General features: G+C 45.9%; 1 protein-coding gene across 11 annotated transcripts in view; it reads left to right on the forward strand.

Annotated features, from left to right (window-relative positions):
• The first annotated feature begins 723 nt into the window (after positions 1-723).
• Positions 724-16934, forward strand: part of fhod1 (formin homology 2 domain containing 1) — a 61544-nt gene continuing 45333 nt past the window's right edge. For all 11 annotated transcript variants that reach the window (XM_040131851.1, XM_040132658.1, XM_040132226.1 and 8 more), the window contains exons 1-3: positions 724-1029; positions 8910-9016; positions 11891-11955. In XM_040131851.1, the coding sequence (XP_039987785.1) occupies positions 865-1029; positions 8910-9016; positions 11891-11955 (337 nt within the window). In that variant the 5' untranslated portion in view covers positions 724-864. The remainder of the gene's footprint in view (positions 1030-8909; positions 9017-11890; positions 11956-16934) is intronic.

The raw sequence follows: 16934 nt of genomic DNA on the forward strand, positions 1-16934 counted from the left end.
GCCTGTGTGTGTGTACAAATATATATATATTTTTTACGATAGCTCTTTCACAAACTGCCGTGAGATCAGGTTGTTTAGTTTCCTAATTCTCCTGCACAAGCTCTGTTTACGATGATTCCCTGACATCTGTGTTTATGTAGGTAACAGTGTGTTTGTATCGCATCTTTTACAGTAATTGTATTTTTAAACGTACAAATGGATGAATAAACAGAAGAGGATGGACTGGAGGCCGGTTTGACTGTACAGCTGCTGAGAAACAGCAGTTGTGTTGGCACACTTTAGGCAGCTCAGTGACCTGTGACCGGGACCGGAGACTGATGTGTCTTTCACGAGTGGACTGTCTCTGTCCTTAGTTGACATTTTTCAGCAGTTGTGTGTCTTGGCCGCCAGGCTACTTTTGCCCCCCAGCAGCCCCTTTTACCTGAGCAGTGGTGTCCCCGGCCAGAACCGCTGAGGACACCCGTACAACAGCAGGCGACCTTTCCCCTCTAAGGGATTTCATGCACCTGAAACGGAGTTTTGCTTGTGATGCGGAGGAATCCGACGAAAAGGGGCGACCTAATCTGATCTCGCAGATGTTTACCGGTGCTTACGTAGAGCTTAAAGCCCCGGGTGCCCGAGCTCCAAGACTCAGTTCTCCTCAGAGCTCACACCGACACGTCCGACGTCCACCGAAAACCGTCTTATTTTGAAAGGTGGCGCCGGATGCCCGTGTGTGTGCATCTCCTCGGTAGCTTCACCGGTCCGGCGGCAGAGCGGCGAGCGGCGGCTGCTCCGCAGTCAAGCGGCTCTTTCCGTGGAGCGCGGACCTGCACCGAGCCACTCAGACGCTTTTAGCCGCAGTCGGTTTGCGGTGCCTCGGCCATGGCCTCCGTCGTCTGCCGGGTCCAGTACCTGGAGGACTCGGATCCTTTTATCTGCACAAACTTCCCCGAGCCTCGGAGACCTCCGACGGTGAACCTGGAGGAGAACCTGCCGCTCAGTGAGCAGATCGCCGGGATACACAAGCTGCTGGAGGCGCCGCTGAAGGTGGGTCCCCGACGCAGCTACCTGCGGGACGGTTACCTGTCACGTCGGTTACGTTTTTAACTGTGTCGTTACTTTGAGCCGACTTCACCCCCCAGGCTGTTTAACAACCACTGAACCGAGCCGAGAGCATAATGGACGATTCGCGGGTGAAATGATCGGAAACAGGACTTGAAATAACTTCATTCTGGTGTAAAATGTCCGTGGTGGCCGACGGACCAACCTGTACGACCCAGGAAATAACCGCCGAAGTTACCGGTGGTTGAAAGCCTCAGGTGTGAGACGTAGTCACCAGTCCCCGAGCGCATGGTGGTGACACGCCGAACTCCCTTTGAAAATCAGACGATTTAACGTGTCTTTGCTAATGTGGTCATGTACCGTCAACTTCCATTTACTACATTCACCGACAGCCATTTTTCTACAAATAGAGTAAAAAGATGCAGGTATTAGCTCCTCGAGTGCTGCCTGGTGCCGAATTTACCAGAAGACTAGAGTCGATTGACAATATCTTCCGCAATAATTTGATAAATTTTGAAATGAAATTTGGTATCAGTTTTTTTTTTTCAGTCTGGTTTAACTTTTAAAGACGCCGTTCCTCAACAAGCTAATTCAAGGTTCAATGAGGCATAAAAAGACATTAAGACAACATAGAAGAAAAACAGCTAATTAGGATTTAAAACCGTGCAATATGAGCTAAACATGCAATAAAACAGAAGATTAGAATAAACTGTGCAGTTAAAGGGCAGTGCAACATATGAAATTTAGTTCAAGCTACAATCCAGTGGCAAATAGAAAAGTTTCAGCCTCTGCAGTTTTCCTCTGTTCCAACTTCTCCGGGTTTAGTTTGGACTCTGGGACCCTGGGCAGACCGGTCCCAGACCACCTGAGAGGTCTGGACTCTGGGGACCCTGGGCAGACCGGTCCCAGACCACCTGAGAGGTCTGGACTCTGGGGACAGTAAGCAGACCGGTCCCAGACCACCTGAGAGGTGGGAGCAGCAGGTCCGAATTACACCATTCAGTTCTTCATAAACAAACAGCAGCAATCCAGAGTCAGTTCTAGACTGATGGTTTCTAGTTTCTCTGCATGAGAGAGGAAGCAGGGTTCGGAATCAGCTGCAGTTGCTGGATCCAGTTTTTGGAGAGACCTGTAAAGACGCCACTTCAGTATTTAAACTAACCCCTCCAGACTCTGATCTCAGCTCAGCGCTGCGTTCACTTATGTGAGCCGCGTGGCTGGAACCTGGAACCATCAGATGTTTTAGCATTTTGCTTAAAAAAATCATGTAAACAACGAATCAGTTTTTAAAATAGTCGCACATTCTTTTTTTTCTTTTTCTTTTTTGACTAACGATTGATCCACTAATCGTTTCAGCTTTCATTCCCATCAGCCACGCTCTTACCTGGTGTGTATTGTTAAATGTTAGCATGCTATAGGGTGGTGAGCGTGGAGAACACGCCGATGTTAGCATTTAGCTCAAAGCTGCGATGTGCAGCCTCAGAGTTTCAGCATGGCTGCTGGAAAAAATCAATTCTTCAGCCGAACAAAACCGTTCTCTGGCAGTTTTTCTCCTTTTTCACGCGACGTCGGATTCACCAAGCTGAAGTTCTGGTTCCCGTCTTTAAGTTTTGACCTCTCTGATCAGCCAGTGGTCTGGGAAGGATTCAGAGCTCGGAGCTTTACAGTCTCGTAGTACTCTGTTACAAGTAGAAGTATCAAAGTATTAACAGCAACGTGTACTTAAAGTACCAAGTAGAAGCACTCACTGGCCCCTCTCATTGGTGTATTATTATATATTAGGTTTCTGGATTATTATTACTGGTCGATTTCTGTGTGAGCAGCTTTTCACGTGGCAGCAGGAGGAGGTGAAGCTACTATTACAGCCCTAACATACAGTTTGGCAGCTGAATCTGTCGACTTGAACAGAAAACCAAAGGGTCCCACACGCTGTCCGTCGGGGTATTAAGACGACGTTTCGGTCCTCGGACCTTCATCAGGCAGGACTCAGACAGACACAGAATGACGACAGGGTCTGCTTTGTCCATTTATAGATGAACTGAAATCGATTTTCTAGTCATATTGGCAAATTTATTGTGTGCTTACAATTGAAAGAGCTCAGTCCCGTGTTTGCTTCTGTGTGTCAGCAGCTCCTTCCCCTTCATTTATGTACCTACCAGGTGGTGGTGTCGTGTCCTCTGTAGGGTGGATTTTTCCCAGGTGAAACCTGTCTGGTGCTGTTTGCCTGTCTGACTTCTGCCCGATGAGGGTCTGAGGACCAAAAGTCGTTCTAATACAGGGATGGACAGTGTTCAGGTCAGGAGTTTGGTCCTGACCGCAAGTACGAAGTAGAATAAAATGGAAATACCCAAGTAGAGTGCGAGTACTGTACCTGAGAGTTGTACTTAAGCGTAGTAGTTTGAGTAGATGTACTTTGATTCTACCACTGCTCACAGCTTTGCCTCATCAAATTAAAAGTCAAGAGTAATGTTGCTGCACATCAGAATGATTCATCAAATCAGAGAAGAAGAAATGTGAGATCGAATCATTCGCTGAATCAGTCGTGTGTGGAAAGGCAGAATGAACTCTCCGGTCCAGTTTCCTGTAGGTTGGCTCACTAATGATGCTTCTGTTTTTGACGCGTTCCTGCAGGGAGTCAAGTTTTCCAAACAGGAAGTGAATGCCGCTCCATGCCTCTCATGCTAAGTCAGTGTGACGTCACACCACAGTGACAAATGACTCAGTCATTTTTCATTTCAGCTCTCATTCCACAGTTATCGCGGAGGCTAAAGTACACTGCCAGAGATAAAGTCACTGTGCAGTTGTGGTCTGTTTCTGCACTTTGTGTTGAAACGGACACAGAGCTCGTCACTGTGTTTCCCACTGTGTCTTTATTGAAGCAAGGATGAGCAGGTTTGAACACACCGTGTCAAACTGCCAGCCTGCTGCACCCTGACGGCCTGTTACAAAAGTTTTCATCCCCGCTGGAACACGACTGGCGTTTGGTACTTTTATTAAGATCTGCTTCTACAGATGCTTCGGATCAAAGTCGAGATTTATCGCCACAGAGTCAGTTAAATCCAGTCAGACTCCAGCTGGCTGCGAGGCGTTCGGAGCCCTGCTGGAATCTGCAGGATCAGATAAAGGCCAGAGAGCGCCGGTCCCGCTACATTACATTCCTCCACCGACCCCCTAATTGTTCCCATCATGCCCTGGGACTCGACCCGCAGGCCTCGGCCCCCCTGGCAGATGCACTGGGGTGATATGGTCAGTATGGAGACTTAATTCTTCAAACGTTATGTTAATTCTTCTGCACTGTTCCTGCTTTTCTGCACCAGTTTCTCTCCCTCCTCCTCGTTCGCTGTGGCTTTGGGCCGAGTGGAGTGATTGTGGAGGAACAGGGTGGGACCTGTAAACAGGAGATAAGCTGGATGGATGGATGGACGGATGCAATACTAACAGCAGCGTGCTGATAAGGACTGAACGGCTCTTCCCTTCTACGCATATGAAGGAGCAGCAGCTGCACAAAAACAGCCTGACGAGTGTTGTTTCATACACTCCTTGTCAGCTTTTAGCCTAGCTTAGCACAAAGAGTGGAAGCAGGGGCGAACTGTTAGCCTAGCTCCATCGAAAGAGAAAACAATCCACCTTTTGTCCGGCACTGGACTTGTTTTTATCCGGTGTTGTAGTTGTCCTACAGGACCTAAAGCGTTCACCTTCGGCCACTTGCGTCCTGCTGCTGCTAGCATGGCTGTAGACTGGAGTCTGGTTGTTAAAAACAACCATGTTACAGTTCGGCCTTTGTTTAGATCCACAGTGACCTTATCATTATCATTTAGACAGCGCTGGAAAGTAACCAAGGACATTTACTCAAGTACTGTACTAAAGTACAGTTTGGAGGTACTTGTAACTGGCTTGAGTATTTCGATATAATGCTGCTTTATACTTCTACTTGTCTACATTTCAGATGGAAAAACTTTTTACTGCACTACATTTATCTTTTAGCTTAAGTTAACAAATTATGATTTTACACAAAAAAAACATTTGATGAACTTACAAATTATGAGACATCGTTATAAATTAAACCACCAAATAAAGTATTTCCAGTCGGCTCCACCTCCACCAGCGGTGACGTTAAAACACTGTGAAAGGAGCCGTTCTGCCCAACGAGTGCTTCCACTTTTATACTCAGATAATTCTTATGTACTTTTACTTGAATAAAACTATGCTGGACACATACTTGTAAAAGAGTACTTTTACAGTGTCGTATTGGTACTTTTACTTATGTAAAAGATCCGAGTACTTCTTCCACCACTGGATTTAAAGCAGGAACATCTGGAAACATAAACCGACTTTCAGTAGCTGACAGGGTTCAGTCCTCGCTGCTGTGGACGCGGTCAGAGCGTCTGCAGGTCTGAAAAATCTTGATAAGCATTGAAATCAGTTCCCTGAAACAAGGCCTTACAAGGTTTTAAAAAGTCTAGAGTTTCATTTACAAAGGTCTTGGAGATGTTGTCTTGGCTGCTGTGGAAAGAGACAGTAGTTATAGCTTTAGTTGTCAGGAAAACTCGTCACCTTATGATGGACAAAAAACATCAATTAACAAATGAATTATTTGTTTTTTGATTGGTTAGTCCATCCATGAATGTTCTGCCTCTTACCTCGGTCCAGGTCTGGACGGATCATGAGACGGGGCCAATAGCTATAGACAAGTAAAAGAGCCCCAACCCCTCCTATATAGAACCCCTAGACTGAAAGAGACTGGGACTTTGCAGTTGTTAAACTGAATCTGTGACGTCCAAACCAGAAATATTAACAGTCACTTCATACAGATGCCCCTGACCCCTCTGGCCCCTGGACCTGTTTAGTGATCCATACATTGGTCCAGGTCACCCTAATTGATTAATTATGTTGATATGAAATGTTGTTAGATACAGCTGGGAAGTCCTGACAGAAATTTGATTTGAATATCAGTAAATTCTTTGAACAGTCGAACTCCATTCTTTAAAAAGGTCTTAAAAAGTTGAATTAAATTCGCTGCACACTACAGAAACCCTGCACGGTTCAGTCACCAGTCAACAAAAACTTACATTTCAGTTTTACACCTGCAGAGTGAAAAAAAGCAAGAAGAACATTTTCTGTGATATAAAATCCTAAACTCAAGGTTCACTTACTTGGTCTCTGTTGAAAATCTTTCAATGAAAGCTCCAGAAAAAAGCTAGTAAATAAAGTTTAGGAGGGTTTTTAAAATCACAACTGCGTGTTTCCAAGGTCAAGTATGAACCTCGGCGCTCCAAGTTTTAACATTAGCTCAAAACATGGTGGTGATGTCATGTACTGGTCCTTCGCCGACTCAGGCTCCACAGTCCAGCTCCATGAGACTGAGTCTATTTTCAGACGGGGAGGATCTGTGGGCCGCTGCTGTTGTAGAGGAACGTGACTCTGCAGGTACAGAGACGCTGCAGCTCACCGTCGACATCAGGCCCAATTGTTTTTCTACTCTCATTTCCAGTTTCATACCTGACCGCGGTTCACAGCGCACAGCTACGAGCCGCTCTCGCTGCCAGGCCGAGCCTGACGGCTATAAATAACCCGAGAGCATTCAGCATGAACTCCTCAGCCACTCCAACACGGGCAGTTTACTGGAGGAGAAAAGTTTGTCTCGCAGTCAGGTCTGCTGCAGAGGAGATCTCATGCAGAAGCTGCACGACGCGTTGCGCGGATGAAATGACGTGGGGCTACTGACAAATGATAGTAAATAAACCAGTTCCCGTTCACCAGAAGAGGACTGGGAGCACTGGGAGCAGCAGTCGTGCTTTTTCACAGACGTACCGACAGGACAGACGGGAACAGCCAGAGAATAACTGCAGCTGATTGAAAGTCTGGATCAGAAATATCACCGATGTGCAGAGTCAGAATTACAGAGCCCGTTCGCGCTGTCGCAGAGCAACATCACGCTGGGTGTGAGCCCAGCACCAGTGGGCCGCTTGACCAAAGCAGTTATTGATCCCTTTGCAGCCTGGTGTAACCACCTTGCTCTCCAAAGCCTCGTCAGAGTAAATCAGAAAAGCGACGAGCAGGGGTGGACGTCTGTCGCTCTGCGCTGTGTGTAGTTTAAAATCACAGTATTGTTGTTTATCTTGATATAGTCAATTTAAGCCTAAGTCTGTTCAGAGATCAAATAGCCGAATGCGAACGTCTGTTTTGATTCATCCGGTGAATGAATCAACTGATACATCGAGATATTTCATCACAGTGATGAAGGAGATTACATGGAAGAGATTAAGATACTTAAAAACCCTTAGTGCCCGATTGCCCCAATTTGCATCACACTGTGTTTTCACATGTAAACTCACAGACAAGAAACACATGTTAATATGATTCAGTGTCACGTCCACTTCCTGAGGACATCAAGATGTCTGATGCCCCTCCACAATAAAGCTCCAGAAATCCACCTAGAAACCAGAGGAGAAAGAGGCTGCAGAACTCCATTCAGAATCGTCCTGTTTTTAAGTTTCGTTCAGCATCACAGTGACCCAGTAACAGTTGTCTGTGCGTCCACGGCTGCACTGCAACAGGAGCTGGTCACAGCTGGTTCAGCAGCTTTTACTAACAGATACAGGCTCAGTTGTTTCACTCTTGTCTGAGGGGCCCCACTGTTTCAGACCTGCTTTAGCGCCACCGGCAGGCTGACTTTGTGTTCTTTTACTGAAATGTCTTGACAGTGAAGTTTAGCACAGATATCCGTGGTGCCCAGAGGGTGAATCCTGCTGACTTGGTGTTTCTCTGACTTTTACATTTGTGGTGGTGGGGATGATGCTGATGTTAGCATGTAGCTCAAAGAACAGCCACATTGAGCTGCTGGCGTGGATGTAGACTCTCACTCTGGTTCAGTGGAAAGAGACAGTTAAAGTTGTTTAAAGTCAAGTGTTCAAGTGTCTGATTTCAGTCACTTCATGTGCTCACTGGGTGGTGTGATAAATCAGTTTAGGCAGAGCAGGCGTTCTGTATGCTGAGCTATAATCAAACTAACCGGTTATCATTGATTCATCCTTCACTTCGTCGTGTTTTTTACTGTGTGCAACGCACGGGAGCTGTGAAAGTGTGACGCACATTTGGAGTAAACTCTGTCTGCGTCCTTGGTTTAAGGAAACAGTTTCGGGTGGAAGCTCCTCCCGGGATCTGTTAAAAATAAGCTTTTAACGTGTGACCTCTCTCTATATCAGCAGAGACCATGGTCGGTTCGTGGCCAAATATTTTTCTCCTGTATGTTATGTGAAGGTAAATGTGCCGATGCAGAGGTATCCCTGGGCTAATAAAGACCTCGCCAGCCGAACAGGTTCTACGGGTTGTGTGTTGTGTCATTACAGCAGCTGCTGCGGGATCTGTTTATTCTGAGGCTTATTATAGGATCAGTGCCACTCTCTGTCTCTTTATCCATGCATGAAAAAAAACAAGGCAAAGAGATCATGGCACTTACTGAGAGTTCACGTGTATTTCATTTAATCTTGTTTAAATTTTTTATTGCCTCTCCTCCTCCTCCCTGTTTTGTTGTATTTTAATGTTTTGTTTACCAGCTTTTAAATTTATTTGTTTAAGTGTTTTTTACATACAAGTAGATGTAGAATGAGACTGAAATATCTGCTGATATTGGCTCATGACAGATATTGGTGAATATGTCGGCCGATAAATGACAGTAAATGTCGGTAGAGGGACAGCGTCTCCATTAGAGTTTGTCCACCGAACCCTGTAATGATCCGTATCAAGATTGGTTGTTTACGTGAAGTGTTTGCTTGAAAAAATCATCCAATTCATCGTTATCCGGTCTTTGTGTCCTGATTGATAATCTGCCTGTCTGTCTCTCTGTCTCTCTGCCTGTCTGTCAGTTGGAGGAGTGCACCCTTCAGTTGTCTCCTAGTGGAAATTACCTGGACCTGGACTCGTCTCTGGCCGAGCAGAGGGACGAGCTGGAGAGCTTCTATGAAGACGTGTCGTAAGAACACCTTTACTCTGTTACAGCCTTCACAAAGTCTGTTGTTTTCATGCACATTTTCAGTTTGTATTTAACAAAATGAAGCCTGAGTGGAAAGGATTGAAAAAAGTGTAAATGTGTGTATAAATGAGAGGAAACCGTCAGGTCTGTGAGGAGCCGTGAGGAGGCTGGAACCTTCCTCACATCAACACATGGAACCAGCAGAAACGGCAGGTTTCCATCACGTTCTCCACGTGGTTTTCCATCGACTCAGCTTCGACTGCAGCTCTTTTAACGACCTCGTCTCGCCGCGTCCTCATCTTCTGCGGTGGTCTAACGGCAGCGCCCGGAGAATCGGCTCCACCGGCTGTTGATCAGCTCACGTTCACACAGCAGCAGTGGAGAGAAACAAGACTTCACTCAGGTTTTATTTTGAAGATTTTCTGGAAATCGATATCAAACTTGTGCTAAATTTGGATGGAAACTTGGCCATCGGGCCCGATGTGACGGGTGAAAGGCCCTGACAGCCTGTTTTCTCAGTCAGCTCTGCACCAAGGAAAATCACATTTCTGCTTAACTTCGACCTGTTTCAGTCATTTCCAGTGACCTCTCTAGATTTGTGATTTTTGATTCTGATAAAAGTGAAGTCATATGTCACCGTACATCACTGAAAACATGACGATGGTCGTAGGGTTGTTTTGTTGAGGTCACCTGGTACATCTCAACTACTTCTAATCGCATCCATATTTTCCTCCTGTCAAGACATGAGGATAAAGGAAAGGACGTGAGGGGAGAGGAATCGAGAAATGAGACGACCTTTCCCCTGAGCCGCGTCTAAAGCGATTTCCGCAGCACAGCTGGATCAGCTGTCAGTCAGCCTCAACAGCTGTATGGTTTGATGTGAGATATATTTTCTTCATTTCCACTTCTACAAATTATAAGACTTTCTTAGCACAACCTGGATTATTAAATAACCAATTTACAAACCAAATATCCATACATTTTGACCCACATAATCAATAAATTAGAAAACCATGCATTAGCAATGTCTCATGTGCATTCAGTGCCGGAGCAGTTAAGTCCATTCACACACTGTGGTCCCACTGATCTGAGCGCAGTATACAGCATACATATGACGTTGGTCACAGTTTTTTGGCTGAAACAAGCAGAGAGACTGAAAAAAAACAACAACACTGCTGTGCTGCTGGTGATAACAGTTCCTGGAAACGGTGACGGAAAAGTCCACTGTGGTTATTTGTGAAAGATGTCAGACTCGTCCTCTCTCAGACGAAATTCTCCAGCATACAGATTAAAGGGGAAACAAGCGATCCCACAGAGAAAAATCCTTCTAATGAATAAAGGAAGTTGTTTGTTGTTCTTTTAAAGAGTAGAAGTAGACTGGATCGGGGGGTCCAGCCGGAGGGGCGGGCTTGCATGCATGTGATTGGCCAACGTGGTGCCTTGCTGGATGACGTCACGTCGCGGCAGAAGCTGAACCGGGTTCCATTTTTTCCTGATCGACGTCATGAGAGGGTCTGCGTTTTTAGACGCAGAGCAAATGTCCAGCTCGAAGGACGAGTCCCGGCCGTTGCTGCGTTTCCACGTTTCGACGACGGCTCGTCACGTCACACTGATCCTACTGACTCCTACTGAAGATCCCGGCAGCTGCAGCTGAGTTTCTCCACGTTTTTTTTTTTTAACAGCTGGAGACACATTAAACAGAAAGACCCCTGAAACATTTGGTCCATGGAGTCGCTGCGTCTGCAGGCGCTGCCGTGGCAACCATCACCTCCTGCTGTTCTGCCATAATGATGGAAAAATGATGCATGACATCACAAATGATTTAATGTTATGTCAGTGTGATGCCAGAACAACCAGCAGGGTGTGTGTGTGTGTGTGTGTGTGTGTGTGTGTGTGTGTGTGTGTGTGTGTGTGTGTTGCTACGATGACTTAAAAAAATCTCATCATTGTTCCTTTTTTTAGCCCTTAGACAAACACAAACCTTCTCCTCTTTCCTTGCTTTTTCTTCCTTCTTTGCTTACTTTCCCCCTCTCTCTCTCTCTCTCTCTCTCTCTCTCTCTCATTCTTTCCATACCTCCGTGCTGTCGTTCTTTCCATACTCTAATCCCAGCAGGCCACACTCTGCTTGCATTGGTTTATATGGAAACTGAGCTGTTCTGGGATCAGTTCAGAGCAGCTCATTCGCGTCACTTCAAACAGAAAATAAGGTGTAAATGTGTTGAGAAAGCCGTCAATCAAAAGTGTCACTTACGACTGCACCACAGAGGGAAAACCAGCAGACCTGACTGAAAGATCAGGGAAGGAAAAGCTCAGACCGTAGCAGAAATATCATCCTTTCTGTGGCTCGGCACGATGCAGTTTGTTGGTGTGAAAGTTATTTTAAATGTACGGTTAAATGGAAGAAAAGGAGCTTTTGCACTATTGCATTATGTGTCATGCTAAACGTATGGACCGACATGCAATTATAGGACATTGCTGTGTGTCCAACATCAGACATCTACAGGTCCTGTCCAACGTGTTCACCCCCTCTGGGACACTGAATCACAGTAGGCGGAATGTGTCTCTTTTGCAAGTAGAGAAACTGAAACTTGTTTTCTGTCATGGCTGCAGGAAGTAAGGGTTCTTCCTGAGGTGGCCGAAGATGTCATGGGAGTAGACCTCCGGCTTTTGAACCTGTGTATTGATGGTGGAGTTGAACTGGTTGCACCGGTCAGAATCCAGTAATTATGACGTCTCAGGGGACAGATGAATGCTAAAATACTCCTCTGAGATTTGATAGGACTTTTCTGCCTGCAGTTCCCAGGCAGTCTGAACACGGTCTCTGTTCCCCCCCTCAGCTCTAACTGACTGTCTCTCCTCTTTATTTTTCCACAGAAAAGGAAAGAAGCCGATTCTGATCCTGAGGACTCAGCTCTCTGTTCGCGTTCACTCCATCTTCGGTAATTATCTCCTTGTTTTTTCTTTCCAAGGCTCCATCCCTCCGCCCTCTCCAGCAGCAGAGGATTGATGAGTCAGGGGAAACTCTCAGTCAGGAGACACTTTCCTCTCTCTTTCTGTCCATACTTTCACCACAGTGACGTGTTACTCAGAGTCAGCTGGGGGGGTCCTCTCTCTGAATCTGCTGCTGTTTATTGAGCAACGTCTCACCCATTATTCAGAAAAATCCACCATTTTCTCGTCTGTTTATGAAATGCATCTCAGCTGTTTTTGTTTTGTTTTTTGAACATTTTTTGTCAAAAATGAGATTTCTGCTCTCACTGTTCCCCTCATGTCCCCTGCCTCAGTTTGTTTGTTACACAAACTTTCCCAGAAGGTCTCTACATAACGTTGTCTCCTGACTGCCGCGCGTGTGAATCTGGACTCCTCTGAAGTGGATGTTGTAGTGTAAACACAGTGTGTCCTCAGCAGGTGGTTGGACGGATCGGTCGTGTTCCTGCAGAACTTGAGCGTATTATTGTAAAGTTTACACGCTGCTTCGTTTCATTCACCTGTTGGTTTTCTTTGGGATGATTAAAGTTTAGCAACAGGATTACAGTCTATGAGCACAGCAAGTGTTGTTAAAATCACCACACCTCCCCTGCAGACGGAAATCCAGTCAGAATGGGGCTTTAGTCATATTTACAGGGTACTTTTTGCCTGCAGAGGCTTCCATAGAGAGAGATTACTCAGTTTAAAGAGAAGTCGATCTCTGACGTGCTTGTGTTGTCTCTCCTGCCGGGACTCGTCCTGCAGCAGCCTGACGGTGATGACTGAACCTCCGTGTTCACCGGGCAGGAGGAGAGCGGCGGCGGCGGTGATGATGATGATGATGATAGGTTGTTTCCTGAGGCTCTGAGTCATGGGACAGTATTTGTCGTCCGTGTCTTCAGTCCTGCAGCTCCACCAGTGTCCTCACAGCAGCTCCATTCATCAGTTATCTCTCTTAATGATGAACAGACCGTCCGCTGTTCGCACGGCCTCTCCGGGTTTATGTGGTCACTTCAGTTCACTCTGTAGGTCGTGAAATGAAAACTGTAAATAAAGACACATTTATTTCTGATTTAGTTTGTGAATTAACGGTCAACATGCGTCTCAGAATGTTTCCTCTTCCTGAAATATACTCGGCTCGTCTTTCTTGGCCTGGCACTATCTCTGTCGCTCTTTGTTCATTCAGAAATCTGCTTCAGTTAATCGTCAGGTGTCTGTGACTTCTGACCTTTGGTTGGTTGGTAGTGTTGCTGTACTGCAGCTCAATCACTCTGACCTGAAAAAACCGGTTTTACGTTCCGGCAGGTTGCGATTCAGATCATTGTCCTGCAGGTTTTCTCTCACCAGCCGAGCTCAGCCTCTTCAGATCTGACCTGAGATCAGACGGGAGGCAGCTGTTCATACTGTAGAGCCAGAGAACATCTGCTCTGTGGTTTCTGAACCTGCAGATTGAGAAGGCCAGACTCGTTACTGTCACCGGTTCGATGCCCGGATGGGAAAAGTGAAGCAGCGGCACAGTTGAGGTGCCTTAGAGCAAGGCCCTGAACCCCCCAATGCTCCAGTGGAGCTGCTCAGTGTCCATCAGATCAGACTGTGGTTGCACTGGACAGCTTCATGCTTCCAAGTATAAAGAAACATTATGAACAGGGAGACGCTGAAAAGGGCAGTAACTTCTCTGCATAAATAAAGCTATTTAAAAAAACAAAAAACAAAACTAATAATAATAATAATAAAGTCTTAGTTATTATAGCACAGTTCCTACAAAGGATGTAGCTCAAAGTCCTTTACAGTAGGGAGAAACAATAAAACGGAAACAGGACCCGACTGTCAGTGAGTGGAGTATGTTAAGACCAGCATGGTCCCTGTGACGGGTCTGCAGCTCTGCTACAGGTGTTAAATGATACAACACTGCTGTATGTGCTCACCTGTGCTGACAGGACAGTGAAAAGTCAGGGTCAGAACTGAATCCTCGCCTTATCTGAACCCGCTCTTATTGTGAAGGAGCTGCCGTGTCGAAACCACACTGAGAGTTGGAGGAGGAGTCTGTGTTTGTGTGTGTGTGTGTGTGTGTGTGTGTGTGTGTGTGTGTGTGTGTGTGTGTGTGTGTGTGTGTGTGTGTGTGTGTGTGGCTATTGCGTTGTACTGGTCCGGTCTGATGTGTGGTCCCCTTCAGTCCTCTGCAGCCTGGTCACACAGTCAGAGTGAACAGACCTCAGGTCAGATCTTATCTCGGCCTCTGGACTGCTGCCTGTGTTTGTGTTGGTTTATTAACAGCTCTGTGCTCCTCAGAGGGCTCTCTGAGCAGTTCTCAGTGTTTCTGTTCTTTCTGTTCAGAACAGCCAACTGTTCCTGTTTTGATCCCAGCAGACCAAACCTCCAGTCTGGTTTCAGGCTTTTTATTTTTAGCCTTTTTCCTAACCGTATCTGAGCGCGTTGTGCTGCTGTGGTGTTCCTGTTCACAGCAGCTGGACACACTAACACCAGAAAGAACTGAGTTAAAGTCATTCTTAAGTTTAATTTCCTGTGAGGGGTTCGAAACAATGCAAGAAAGACTGGTAGTCAGAGTGTGAAATAGGAAGGTCTCAGGGGATCTTGTATCCGTTAACGGACACGAGGACCCCCTAGAAACTCAAAAACTAAACTAAAGTGTATTTATCTTTACTGTTTATTGTTTGTTTGTTGAAGCTGACATATCTGGATGTTGTCACTACAGTCATTCTCTCAGACCTGACAAACCTCCGCCCTGAGCCACAGACGACATTATACAACTGTGCACTGACTCTGACATGTAGGCTGACGAATAGATTTGATTTCAATGACCCTGCTCCGCGGTCCAATACAGATTAAAAACAATCCATATCTAAGTCTGTATGTTTTAAAGCAGCTATAATGGATCGCACGTCTACTTTTGTGTAGAGGAGTCTCTGTTGGTGATGAACCTAGAGAGAATCTTCAGCGTGAACCTGAATCAGTCACCTCGGCTTAACGGAGCTTTACAGTGAGTTTCGGCTCAGTGTTTATCTGGTTACTCCTCTGGTTCACTCTCACCGCTCTCATAGCTTCTTTTTCAGCCACAGCAGGCAGATGTTTTTAGAGAAACAGCTGTAAAAAGCCACCGTCCACTACCTGCTCAGCCGCAAACAGCAGACAGACAAAGTCCGAGACCAGCTGGTGAACACGGTGGAGTATTTAGCAGCTGTAGAGCCAGATGTTTCCCTCAGGAGCTGGTGGAGACCAAAAACATAGCTAAAAGAGAGGGAGTACTGGACCTAGATTCAACAGGTGACACCGACACCGGACACTGGATGTGGAAAGAAACAGTGTTTGAGAACACATTTAACATAACTAAAATGGTGATGTTATGTCAGTGTTGTCTGCAGCTTGTTTCCTCATCTTCCAATCAGTTAATAAATGTTCTAACCGCTAAAACATGTCTGCACCTGAACTACACTCAGGTTTCGTCTGCAGATGATTTCAGGAAATCCCAGTTTTATACTTGTTTTAAAATGTTTACAGCAACATCTCATCATAGTTTGTCTTTCCATGTAGGATGTTTATCTGTGCCGACGCTGTAGAGTAACTTGGATGAGTTGGCCGATCATGATTTAGGTCTCCCCTTTTAGGGAACCCCCCCACCCCCCCGCCACAGTTTATTTCACATAATGATCGTAGAGCTGAACTTTACACAGAAACAGGAGCTAAATACAGAACAAGTTCAGACCTGCACAGTTACAAAGCTTAGCTCACAATCACAGCATTTACCCGTCATTATCATTATTATTGGAGAGAACAAACATCTGATAACTTATCCATTCTCACAGTCCGACCAGCAGTGGAGCTAAATATGTAAAGTTTGTCCTGAGGGTGGCGCTAGGGGAAAGATCATGGGGTCATTAAAATCTAGAGGGTTCCTCCTCTGCAGAGCAGGAGTTTAAATCTGTCCAGCAGTTGTAGATCTGAGTCCAGTTCATCAGATTCACCTAACCTGGGAAACACTGAACATTCCCAGAGTTCCTGCTGGCAGGCGGCTCCCTCCCCCTGCGCTGCCTGGCATGACCCTGCCCTTCCTGCTCTGGAGGGGATTTCCCAGCATGCTTCCTCTTTTGAGGCCTGACTCTGTTATAAGCGAGTGAGACATGGTGAGCTGGGTCTCTCTGACTGACAGGACTGTAGCAGTGAAGTGACAGCATCACCTGTCTGCTCTTTCTGCTTCTTCTGTGGAAGTCGCACTGACAGCATTTTGGTGTTTTGTTTTTGTTTTAAATTTATTTACGTGACAAAGGACCTGGGAGCGAGATCCGGAAGGACACAATGAGAAGACTGGCGTCTTATTGGTCAACATTAGGGACCTTTGCAACAGCTACGATGAAGAAAAGAGAATCAAAATCCTTCTCACCTCAGTGCAAACCAAAAAAAGCTGAGTGAGATCAGAGCGGCTCTGAAGCAGAACACACACCTGCAGGAGAAGTGACTGTGTGTAAACAGGACTTCATGGTTCAGGCTCAGAAATGGTTTCATGTTAATTCTCTGGTGGTTTAGACAGACAGCTCTTTACCGCTGTGTTCGGGTGATTCCCCCGAGCCTGTAAAGTCGGAAACACAGTTGAAAGCTCCTAAAAGCTACTTAAGTGAGCCTTTTCCGTTGCGATGGTTTTGTGATGCAACGGGTGCTGGTGTTAATTTTGTCAACGAAAAACATTTAGATTATTTTCGTTATTCATTCATCTGAAAACAGTGAAAAAGCTCATCCGAGGTGACGTCGTGTTTGGTCCGACCAACTGTCCAAAACCCAAAAACACTTGATTTTAATGTCAAGACCAGAGCCGCAACCGACGATTTTTTCTCTGTTGATTAATCTGCAGAGTCCGAGATAAAAAGTCAGACATCACAAAGAAAAGCAGCAAACGCTCACGTGGGAGTGTTGCTTTTTCAACAGCTGTGTGTGTGTGTGT

The sequence above is a fragment of the Xiphias gladius genome, chromosome 1 (assembly GCF_016859285.1).
Source record: "Xiphias gladius isolate SHS-SW01 ecotype Sanya breed wild chromosome 1, ASM1685928v1, whole genome shotgun sequence".
NCBI lineage: Eukaryota > Metazoa > Chordata > Actinopteri > Istiophoriformes > Xiphiidae > Xiphias > Xiphias gladius.